Source organism: Myxocyprinus asiaticus, chromosome 1 (assembly GCF_019703515.2).
Source record: "Myxocyprinus asiaticus isolate MX2 ecotype Aquarium Trade chromosome 1, UBuf_Myxa_2, whole genome shotgun sequence".
NCBI lineage: Eukaryota > Metazoa > Chordata > Actinopteri > Cypriniformes > Catostomidae > Myxocyprinus > Myxocyprinus asiaticus.
The window spans coordinates 23574109-23586838 of NC_059344.1; the positions used below are offsets into that span (position 1 = coordinate 23574109).

Here is a 12730-nt window from a genome sequence, read left to right on the forward strand (position 1 = left end):
TTAAATGCAGGGGCGTAGCAGTCATTTTTTTAAAGTGGGCGGGGGACACAGCTGTCAGTAGGTGGCTCGCACAGACCCAACACTTACAGAGCAGTATTAATACATTACAGTATATATTAATAAGTATGACATAAGTAATATAAACGTATTATTTACTTTTAATATTTGAAGTATTTTAAAGATTAAATTATTGCAAAATTATTGCAAAATAATTGCAAAATTTTGCAAAATTAGCTGCAAAACTAAAGGGCATCTTGTGGAGCATTTGCTTCTGTTTCACACATGACAATAAAAGACTGAGTACAAGCTGGTCCTGAATAAATTATTTAATCAATTATAATAATGACAATTGTGCATGTGCACAATTATTTTTTACTCTGTGCTTGTGCATTGTGGGATTAAAATGTATCTAATTGGCTGGAGTAAATGGTTCGTTTAGATCCATTTAATGATTCATTGACCATTTCTGGTGATGCCAGAAGTTGGTGACAAATAAAGTCTTGTTTGAAATTAGTAAATCACTGAATCAACGATCAAAAGAAAATTTTAATCCTTTAAAATTTGTATGTCCACACACCTACAAAGAGACTTTAGTCGAGGTTTAAGCATTATAAGAACAAAGAAAATCTATCATTTCCTTACAGTTTGAGCTGCTGAGCATGAATTTTATCAAAAGACAACAATAATAGTCTTATAATAAGAGTTTCAATAACATCCGTACATTTTCATGTATAAAAAAACTTGTCTACATATCTATTCACTTCAGTAAAATGCATAAGTATTGTAAGAACACAGCAGATCTATCTTTTTGATGCTACACCCTTGTTCAAATGTTTTAATTAAATGTTATGATAAAATGGTGTTTAATCAAATTGATACATACAGTTTTAATCAAATAAAAATATAATTAGGGGTTCAAGCGCTTAACGCTGAAACCCTATTGTAATTGTTAAGATTTGTATTATTATTATTAGGGGTTCAAGCGCTTAGCGCTGAAACCCTATTGTAATTATTACGATTTTTATTATTATTATTATTATTATTATTATTAGGGGTTCAAGCGCTTAGCGCTGAAACCCTATTGTAATTGTTAAGATATTTAGGGGTTCAAGCGCTTAGAGCTGAAACCCTATTGTAATTGTTAAGATTTGTATTATTATTATTAGGGGTTCAAGCGCTTAGCGCTGAAACCCTATTGTAATTATTACGATTTTTATTATTATTATTATTATTATTAGGGGTTCAAGCGCTTAGCGCTGAAACCCTATTGTAATTGTTAAGATTTTTAGGGGTTCAAGCGCTTAGAGCTGAAACCCTATTGTAATTGTTAAGATTTTTATTATTATTATTATTATTAGGGATTCAAGCGCTTAGCGTTGAAACCCTACTGTAATTGTTACGATTTTTAGGGGTTCAAGCGTTTAGCACTGAAACCCTATTGTAATTGTTAAGATTTTTATTAGGGGTTCAAGCGCTTAGCGCTGAAACCCTATTGTAATTGTTACGATTTGTATTATTATTATTATTATTATTCTGCCATAAAACTGATCGGGCAGAGCAAACCGTAAGGCCTAAAGACTTGAAACTTTGTCAGATGGTGGTAGTAGTATTGATTGCTACTCAGAAACACGGGCTCAGCCAAATCGGTCAATAGGGGGCACTACAGCGATCAAAAACGAAAAACTGCGATCAAAAAACTGCTCATAACTCCTAGACCGTTTGTCGAAACAAAACATATATCTCCAATTTCATTTCCGCCTATAAAAATTTTCCGCCATCTTGGATTTTTCATAAAACCTACTTTTGCGAACAAGTCCTAGGTTTTTCGTCCAATCGGGACCAAACCAGTGCCAAACGATTCTGTGGAGTCTCGATATCAAAAGTTATCAAGCTAGCTACGATATGCAAAAACATTGTAAGTAGGAGTGGCCAATTTTACGCAAATGGCTATAACTCTTGAAGGAAATGAGATATCTTCACCAAACTTGGCATGCTTATGTAAGAGGTCAATCTTTGGTCGCCCAGAAAAGTTGGCACAGTTTTGCCACATGGTGGCGCTATAATACCAAAAAAACATGAAATTGGCTGTAACTATGAAACCGTTAATCCTATTGACTTCAAAATGTGCATACATTGTCTTTGTCTCAGCTGCCATCATTATCTCTATGGACATTCACGTATGTTGAAAAACATGGCCGTCATCGGCCAATCAAATTTCAGAAGCTATTACACAAGGTTAACAATGACCGATCAGAACGAAACTTGGTGGACCTATTTGACTCTTGGTCTGAGAGGATTGTACAAAGTTTAAAAAAAATTGGCCACTAGGTGGTGCTGTCACGATTTTTGTAGGTGTTAATGGTTGTATATAATGCAGTGTTGTGAAAAAACACAAGTAATATATATCACCTGATAGCTCTTCTCATTCTAAACAACTGTGCCTCAAGAAGCATTGGTGTCTGTCAAACCGTTCGATAAATATTTCAGATAATGTTAAAAACCTACTTTTGCTAACTAGTCCTAGGTTTTTCGTCCGATCGGAAGAAAACCAGTGCAGAAATATACTCTGGAGTCTGATTATCAATAATTATCAAAAAAAAGTTGACATTTCGAAAACAGCTCTAACTACGCAACCGTTACTCTGATTGTCTAATAGGTGCTCAAACTTTATTGGCCGATGGCGGCCATGTCTGCATGGCCACGCCTTCGAAGGCCGCGAAGGTCAGACTGAGCATTATTAATTGGGACAGTCTAGCCTATGGAGAACTGTTCTTGCCGCCTAACAACTGTGACAGCTGCCGAGTGACTGTAACGTTTGTACTGGACTTTTTTGAAAGTTATATTAAACTGTCTGAAAACAAAGCAGGGTTCACAAACTGTCTAAATATTTTCACCATGGTCCATTTCTGTATATAATAAAGAGTATAAACTATATATAATCGCATCTTAGTAAGATATAAGTCAACATTTGAACCACTTAAATTTTTTTTTTTTTTACATTTGTATCATTAGATATTTGAGTATGTTTAAACCCAATATTTACGTTTAAAAGTGTAATTCGGCAATTTCTCTCAAAAAAATCCTGTCGTCACTGGCGCGCAATGAATTCTGGGGTAGGCAAGGCCACGAAGGATCCATCTGTGGTATCCTTCATTTCACAGGAAGCAAAGGACACATTTGGAGGCCTGCAAAGAGCCTTCGAATTGGGACAGCCTTTGTCACGCAGCAGTGACGCAATCGGCTTTCGAATGCGACCTTTGAAGGATGCAGCCTCTGAATTGGTACACAGCTATAATTCATATCATTTGTTAGATCTCCTCATACTGAACAACTTTGCCTCAAGAACCACTGCTGTCAATCAAATCTTTCATTAAATAGTCATGATTATGTAAAAAACCTACTTTTGTGAACTAGTCCTAGGTTTTTCACTCAACCTCAGTAAAACCAATGCAGTACAATTCTCTGGACTCTCTAGATCAATAATTATCAAAAATGTTGGCATGGTCAAGTGTGCAAATAAGCCCATAATTCCTAAACAAAAACTCAGAACTTCACGAAATTTGCTGAGCACATGTGACATATGATTCTAAACAAGCATACACTAATTATCAATAATTATAAAAAAAAGTTGACATTTCGACTCCCGGTCGCTAAGGGGTGCCAAAACGTTCGAAAAGGGCTGGACATTTTTACTAAAATGGCTATAACGCCCGAACGCAATGAGATATTTTCACCAAACTCGGTACACATGTGTATGAGCTGAATCTGAGGTCACAGTAAAAAAAAAAAAAAAAAACCGCGGAGTTTGGCCACTTGGTGGCGCTAAAACTGGAAAAAACATGAAAACAGCTCTAACTACACAACCGTTAGTCTGATTAAGTTGAAAATCAGCATGCAGTGTCTTTGTCCAAGGTGCCATGACTGTCTATGAGGACACTGGCATATCTCAAAAAACATGGCCGCCATCGGCCAATGAAGTTTGAGCACCTATTAGACAAGGTTAATGGAGGCCGATCGGCACAAAACTCGGTGGGCCTGTTCAACTCTTGGCCCTAGAGGTCTGTGAGAAAATTAAGCACCAGCTAGTGTGTGTTGCGTTTGTGTGAGTGTGCGTGCATGTGTGCGCCCGTGTGTGTGCGTGTGTGAAGCAGATGACAGAGCAGAGCAGCACCTCTTGTTCATTCTGTAGCTTGCAGCGCATGTGACAGTATAATATTTAATTAAATTACATCCTTCTGCTGTTTAATGATCACACTTGGCCATATCCAGAGGTTTTTTATTTATTTTCAAATTGTCATTGAGTTCATGTCACATATCATTTTGCTAATTACAGCATACTGTAATATGGTATCCAAATTAGCAACAAGATGATATTGTACAGGTTTAATTTTTTGGTATCGCGGTACTTCATTAGTACTGGTAAACCCTAATGCTGACACCTAGCAGCAAAAGCGCTCGGTTACCAATGCCACTGTAGAAATTCACAGTCAGTCATGATTCATTTATTATTTGAGTCAAAGCATCCAATTTAGGGATTATTAAGATAAAGCGAGTAATACGCAGCTGTTCATGTGATCTCAACATGGTGACGCTCATGAATGTGCGGCCAGCACCGTATGTAGAATAAAGCAGCTTTTTCTCGATAATGGATATGACAAGTGTCTTCATCTCATGTGTACAGTGCATCCCTTTAAACGTATTTTAAAAAAATACTGTTCATTTCTTTCTGTTTAAAAGTTTGGCAATTGAAAAAAATACTAATTGCACGTTTAAGGGATGCAGTCATGAAGCCTTTATTATATTACTGCTAATGGCATTGTTGTCATTAAAGGCATGTCTGATACATTCATGAACGGATCAAAGATAGATGCACTATAATGATGGCATCATTATGCAAATTCAGAAGAACGCATGGTTTAAAGAATGATACAGTATGTATGACATTTTTGTTCAGGGAAACATGCTATCAGAATGGGGCATATGAGGCCATTGTATCTGACGTATTATTCCACAATGGCTGGTTTCCAATAAAACCATGATGAAAATCCTTTCAGTGAGAGGAAGATGGACAATGGGAACTAACCTTCATTTGACAAATACAGATGAAAGATTTCCACAGGGACTCAAATTAGGCTTGACGTTAAGCCTGCATTTCTGATGGATAATTTATAGCTTATAAAATAGGCTGACAGATTTTATTTTTCAGGTGTTTTAAGACCCCTTAAACTAAACACACACACACACACACACACACACACACTTGAATCCATGTAAATCACCCCTGGTCTGTCAAGCTAAGATGTGTTTTTAGGAAAGAGATCTGTTTATCTTCCTGTTTTGAAAGTACATGTAAGGGGGTGTGTATAAAGTAAAAACAAGCTCCTGTGGCAGATATAGACCCAGTGGCAGTTGTGGGAAAACCCTCTTTGCCAGTCAGTGCAGGCCCAAAATAGACTTGTAGCCTTCACACATGCCAGAAGAGGACAACAAAAGATTGAGGAAAAGAGCAAAGAATGGCATGCCATGACATCCTTCACCAAAATATGTAGATAACTGGCTGGAATTTGACCCTTAATGTCCTTGGCTTTGTTTGGTGTGCGGTATATGTCAAAAGCACATCACACTCTAGTCAATTGTTGGATACAATTTGAAAATAGCCAGGAAACCATACCTTTGATAGAAACATGAAGTAAATAAAACATTACTCATATAGTTAAACCAGATGGAACACAAAATTTCAAGTCCTAAATAAATGTATTTATTCGTAATAAACCAGGATCTCAATAAAGGACACAGTAGGTACTATATCTACATGATCGAATAGATACAAGCCATCAATTACATTTTTGGCTTTGCCATTTTGTTGTATTAATGCAGCAGTAGTAGAAGGCAAACTGACTGGTTGTGGTTCTCAGCCATGCTTAACTGTCTGCCTTTTTTTCTAAAATACTTGCTCTCTCTCTCCCTCATTTACTGTCTGCATATATTGTTGCTTACACAGAGCGCAAACGGAGGACTCTGGCATTCGGGCCATAGGAATAATTTGCTAACTCTGAGATGTTTATAAATGGAAATCGTATTTTATATTGTGTCTAAATAAAAAAACACTTACTGCAGCTACTTTTATGTTTCCAGTGTATCTGAAATTAAATGTTTTATATGTGCAAATCAAGTGTTGCAATCACAACCCCTTAAAGCAGTCACACACTCTTGGTTCAGCTCAGAATAAAGGCCAAAATGCCTGATTTTCCTTCAACTGTTAAGAGTAAATGTTTTTATAGTGCACAGAGTTACTCTGTGTTTTTGACAGAATGAGGGGCAGCCTTTACGTCACATGACCAAGAGATGGAAAAAGAGACAACCCTTTGCAGTTATGATGCATAGAGGAAAGGTGCACAACATTACATGTCAAGTTATAAAATAACAAACTGATTTAATGAACAAAAAAATGAATGAATTAATGAATGAGATATAACTGCAAACTGCAATACAGGGCCAAGCACTGAAATGGCACCTAATGCACAATACAAAGTATGACATAAAGGACACAGAGAAGCTCTGACGTACAGTGCAGAGAAAAACCACACCACTTCACAAGTCGCCCTAAGAAGGGTTCAAACCTGTACATTTCCGATTCACAGTTCTCCACACAATTAACTGCACCATGCATACAGACATACAAAACTGAGACTCAGCACAGCCAAGCACAGTGGTCATCTGCGTCAACATCTTATTGGCATAATTCTGTTGTGTCAATTCTGTGCAGCATGGTCTAAAATGATCTGATCCATTTTTTGTGGGAGTAGTAGGAAAAAAAAACTATTAAAGTCACAATCTAATCCAGCAGTCACTTTAAGGGTTAGTTTTAATGGGGGTACATTAAAGTAAATAAACAAGAAAAAGATCCTGCTGCTGCTTGCAAATATACAATTTAATAAGTACAACGTTTTGGTTGGGGGTACATTACAATCACCAGGAGGAGAGTAATCAGAGAAAGAAAGAATTTTGTTTCTAGACCCCAGACTTTGTCAGGAGGCTATTCATACCCACCCTTATCAGTGTATCAGATTTCATAATTTTCCAATACAGTTCATGTTTCTCACAAAATAAAATGAGAAACAAAAGAAAAGTAGCAAAAGAAAAAGATCCTTTTGAAATGTATAAAATCTCTGTTTGACGTTCACCAAGAAGGCAGTTTGCCAAGAATGTAAGTTGATCACCAGTGATCTGCTAAATAACAGAGACAGGAACTGCATAGTTTCTCTGATCATCCGGCAGTAGATATTAACCAATAACCAAATAAAGTCACATAGGGTTAAATTTGAAGGAATAGTTCACCCAAAAATTTCTCTGAACATTTACTCACACTTATACCATCCCAGATGTGTATGAATGTCTTTCTTCTGCAGAACACAAATGAAGATTTTTAGAAGAATATCTTAGCTCTTTAGGTCCATACAATGGAAGTGAATGGTGACCAAAACTTTGAAGCTCCAAAAATCACATAAAGGCAGCAGCAAAGTAAACCATTCAACTCCAGGAATTTAATCCATGTCTTCTGAAGCGATCCAATTGGTTTTGGGTGAGAATAACAGACCAAAATATAACTCTTATTTTATTTTAGTTTTTATTTTATTTTTTTGACTTTTTCACAATAAATCTTGACATAAGCAGTCTCCTTGTCGATCATGATTTTTTTCCTGATTTTTCTTTGTCGAACACTTCCTACCACCATCTAGTGCTCTGCGCATGCAACAAGCACTAAAAAGTGTAATCGAGCTTGAACTCATGATCATGCCTAGAGACTGCAATGGCAAGATGTACAGTGAAAAATGAGTTACATTTTGGTCTGTTACCTCTCAAAACAATTAGATTGCTTCAGAAGACATGGATTAAACCACTTGAGTCTTATGGATTATTTTTATGCTGCCTATATGTGCTTTTTGGTGCTTCAAAGTTTTCATCATTGTTCACTTGCATTGTATGGATCTAATGAGCTTATATATTCTTCTAAAATCTTCATTTTTGTTCTGCAAATGAAATAAAGTCATACATATCTGAAATGGCATGAGGAGTAAATAATGAAATAATTTTTATTTTGGAGTGAACTATCCCTTTAAAATAAGAGTTCTTAAATACTTATTTTAAATATTAAACTAAATTATGAAATATATAGGGGCTGAGGTGGGTCAAAGCAAGCTTAATTTAGTCTACACAGAATTTTGAGCAGACTCAGAGCTGGCTTAACTCTGTTGTGTAAAGATGCCTAAAGACTGCAATGTAATGCACCTTACATTTATCACAGTTCGGTAATAGATTTGATTTATTTTAATTATTTATTTTTCACAGTCTTCTGGTGTCATCTCTTACCTCTGAACGTGATGCTAGCAAGCGGGTCACTATGTCTCTCTCCTTTCTCTACATTCCTTAAGTTGGTTGCTCTCTGTAGCAAACACCTCAACATGCTTCCTTGATGCCTCAACATCTCTCCAACAGAAAAGAGGATCAAACTACCATCAGACCAAAGAAAAGGGACAGATCCTGACAGAAGTCCCAGATGGACAAAAGGTGTGCAAAGCAGGCTCTAAAGATAAATGTGTCTTGTGATCTGTAGGTCCAAAGATGAAGATGAGTGTGACCTCCAGAATAGAATGTACCAGGAGTTATATAAACCCACCACAGTCCTGGGAAAATCAATCACTGTCTGCCTCCTTGATATGGATTCAAAGTCCTTGATCAAAGTGTCTCACTGTCTTCCCTTACAAGCACTTTTTACATGTTTACACAGAGGTTGTCATGTGGAAACTTACTGAGCCAGAGGAGCCAAGCTTACTTTCGGGCACACTTTCCTCTCCAGTGACCCAGCCCATAACTCTAGAGGAAATTTAAACATTTCCTGCCTTCTTGTTCTTCTCTCACCCCATCCACCTTTTCCCTCTAATCTCATTTACTTGAAATGTTAACCTGGCCTATTAATTACTTATAAACCTATTAATTAATTATACACCTTAAAAAGTTTAAAAACTTAAAAATAAAACATGCAGTTTACTTAGTATGAACAACATTCTGTAAATAATATTAGTTAAGATATTTGTTTCTGGAATTTTGTGCCACCTGTAATAGCCTACTTTATTTAAACTAAATCAACTCACTTTTTAAATCACTCAAACATCAGTTTAATATATAGCATTAGTGTACAGTACAGTGCAATTAGACCATAGAGGTCTCTGTGTATGTTTAGGCTTGTTACTGGTACTGGACTTTTTCAGGCGAGGAGCACCACCTACTGCCATGACTCAGAATGCTGAAGTGGGAATCTCGCTGACACTTAAACTTACATCATCAATCTGTAAAAAATGCTGAAACTTATTAAGATTTTAGATTTTAAGTGTGGTTTATAGGCGATTTAATGAAAACATGGCCCATTAATATCACCACCTGTATTTCTGCCATTCTAACAAGGTATTTGTGGTGTATTGTAATTGTAGATCTTGGAAAGACACATTATTTTAGACCTGTTTCGTTAGACTTCCCAATGCCTCAGCAAGAGAGACACAGTACAAAATTGCAAAAATCAAACCAGTAAAAGACAAAGAACAGAACAGAAGATATTAGTTTTAGCTCATCTAGAATATACACCTGGTGAATGGATGTAATGGAAGGTAATGCACCATTGTATTAATTTAATATCATGATTTAGCACTTTAACACAATAACCCCTACTGCTGTCTGAGTATGCTAGAATATGACTTCCTCATGACTAAAGCTTCGACAAGCCCTCTATTGAGAACATGAAGACTATTCTCTTACAGGAAATACAGAGGGTATCAACCCAGAGGGTTACCGATATATGACTGTGGGGGTGAGATAAACTTTCAGCTAAATTCCAGTCAATGTACTGACCCAAAAAAAAACAAAAAAAAAGAGGAAGAATGGATGTGTTTATCAGATAGCTATTTAATGCACCAGCATCACACATACACTGTAAATAGAATAATAATAGAATGATTCTACTATAATATTTCTGACTCTGCTTAACAGAAAGGATTAGTTCATATTAATGCAAAAATTCTGTAGTCATTTACTCACCCTCATGTCATTCAAAACCTGCATGAGTCTTTTTTTTTGTGGAACACAAGGAGATATTTTGATGCCACACAATGAAAGTGAATGGTTATTGTGACTGAGGCTTACATTCTGCCTAATATCTCCATTTGAGTAGGAAGGTAGGCAGTCATATGGTTTTGGAACAACGTCAGAGTGAGTAAATGATGACATTATTTGAGTTTTTGAGTGAACTATTCATTTAATAGTAAAGGCCTTGACATTTTGTGTGTCCTGAGAAGCTTAACAAAGCAGTAATTAGTACATCTGCAGTGTTTGCCCTAGGATTTTTTTCAGCAGCGGTGCTGCTGTGCGCACAACCACAAGCCCGCAACGCCAGACCCGTATTAACGCGTGTTGATCAAAGAATAGATTAAAACGTGTGTCAAACTCAATTTCAGCCTGGGCCACACCAGGGTTTATTTGTACCCTCAAAGGGTACCAACCTGTTTTGGTAGCACCCATGCAAATAATATTACATGTTATGTGCATTGAAATGCACATTTGACAGTAATGCATTGATTTTGAGGTTGGGATGCAGATGAAAATTATGATATTAACAACAGTAACATCTGTGAAAGAAATTAACACCCAATTTTGATATGGCTAAATTGAAATATTCTGACAGTGTGAATAAGTTGGGTCTTCTTTACAAATTCCTTTCATCAGGCTCCTACTGATAAAAGTATAGTCATGTCTTGGAATTTCAGAAGGAAAACAAAACAACTTACATTTTCCTACAATCAGAGAGCATTACAAGAACACAGATTTTACACAGATTGAAAACTGATAGCTTGGTCCATAATTATGAAAATGCACCATAGTTCTTCCATAGTATCCATAGTTTTGACAATGATACTTGTAATAGTTCATGGTAACCATATGTAAAACCATGCATGGCTCCTCACTACCATGATTAGTAACTATGGTTTCTATATAAAGAACACTGGCATTTTTGTAATGAAAAAAAGCAGTCTAAATACATTTATAAAGTTTTTCTGTCACAACTACCATAGTTAATACAGTAAATCCATGGTACATTTTTGTAAGTGTTGTGATTTGAGAATTGAAAAGCCTTCTAATTTACGTTTTCTCCTGTTTTCTTTGTCAGTGCCCTTTAGAATGTAGGGCTGTTTATTTTAAACTAGTTTAATCACGGAGACATAAGAGTTTTGTAACAGACAATTCTGTACCACATTAAAATGGGTTTCGCAATCCCCGCCGCGCATCTCACTGGTTCACAAGTGCATTTATAATAGTCTGTGCAGTTGAGACCAGTCCGCAAATTACCGCACCTGCTCTGCCCTCTTGCTGCTATGAATAGGCCGTGTTGATAATTGACCCTTGTAGCGCTGTTTCGTTCCGCTATTGAAGCGAGCAAAATGCATTCAAAACATACAGATGACAGGGGAAGGCTCATTTATATTCATAAGGAAAGCGCTAACTGATTGTTCAGTGAAACGTTGTGATCCCCTGCCATCCTACATTTCAGAAATGAGCTCGTGGGCCACTTGAAATGAAGCGAGTTTGACACGTGTGTTCTGCGGTGACATCATTGTGACTGTGTGCATGTGTGTGGGGCTGGCAAGCGTTATGTTGCGTCAAGAATATTAAATCAACCATGTGAAATCCCAACAGTGGGGCTCATAATGCAGCAGTGGTGCAGCGCCGCTCCAAAATGCATATAGGGGAAACACTGACCTGGATTGTCAGTGGTAAATTTAAGCTAAAAAGACAAGCTGGATAGGCACAGAGGAGGCCCCTCTGGTGTATCTCACATTAATTATGGGCCCCTAAAAGCTTTGAACATAAAAGGCTTAAGAACCCCACACTGAACCCAAACTCTGATGACACAGCATCTCTTAGAAACACACAGCAGCTCTGCACCACTCACTCGCTCCCACACACCAAGTGCAACAGGACACTCATATATATAAACAAAAGAGAGAGACTGCATCTGTTTTTCCAATAATAGCCCACTTGATGGAATGTGGAAAGTAGGAAGACAGACAACAACAGGGAGAGAGGAAAACGCCATTCTGAGCTAAATACAACACTGCAGAACATAGTTAACAGAACCAGACACTAAACTTAAATAATCCTCAATTTTCCTCATTTGTTCTACCCTGGTCCATTCCTCTGGCCCCTACCTTCATATGTGACGGTGCAGTAGGCATCACTACTGTCCTCATCGTGCGTCAGCACATTCTGAGCGCACAGGATAAACACACGCAGCATGGGTGGACAGTAGCTACAGCAGGATCCGTCAATACCCCAGCACAACTACTGAGTCATTGCACAGCACTGCAGTCCAGTACTGTGATGGGCCACTAGGGGTGTGTCTGGATCCAAATAAGTCCCAAAGAAGCAATCTGTCTTTCAATGCAAGACAGAATGGCACTGCAATGGAAAGAAATGACAGGAAGGAGAGAATGGAGACGTGTGAAAACTAAAGAAAGTCAAACTCCAAACAGACTGCATCTAGAGCAGCAGACTAATGGGACTGTTGTTTGTATGGTTGTGGCGTCATTTCCTGGCAGCTTACAGACACTTCACTAGCTCTAAAGCCCCTGACTCATACACACTACCCTTTCAATCACAGACCAAAGATCTTCTTAAAGGGCCA

The 12730-nt window shown here is 37.4% G+C and overlaps 1 protein-coding gene across 3 annotated transcripts in view; it reads right to left on the reverse strand.

Annotated features, from left to right (window-relative positions):
* Positions 1-12385, reverse strand: part of LOC127454638 (dysferlin-like) — a 139517-nt gene extending 127132 nt beyond the window's left edge. The window contains exon 1 of one of the 3 annotated variants that reach the window (XM_051722074.1): positions 12255-12385. In XM_051722074.1, coding sequence (XP_051578034.1) covers positions 12255-12342 — 88 coding nt within the window. In that variant the 5' untranslated portion in view covers positions 12343-12385. Of the gene's footprint in view, positions 1-8370; positions 8843-12254 lie in introns of those variants that run through there. The other 2 variants (XM_051722152.1, XM_051722023.1) reach the window with 2 other exon arrangements.
* Positions 12386-12730: the final 345 nt, after the last annotated feature.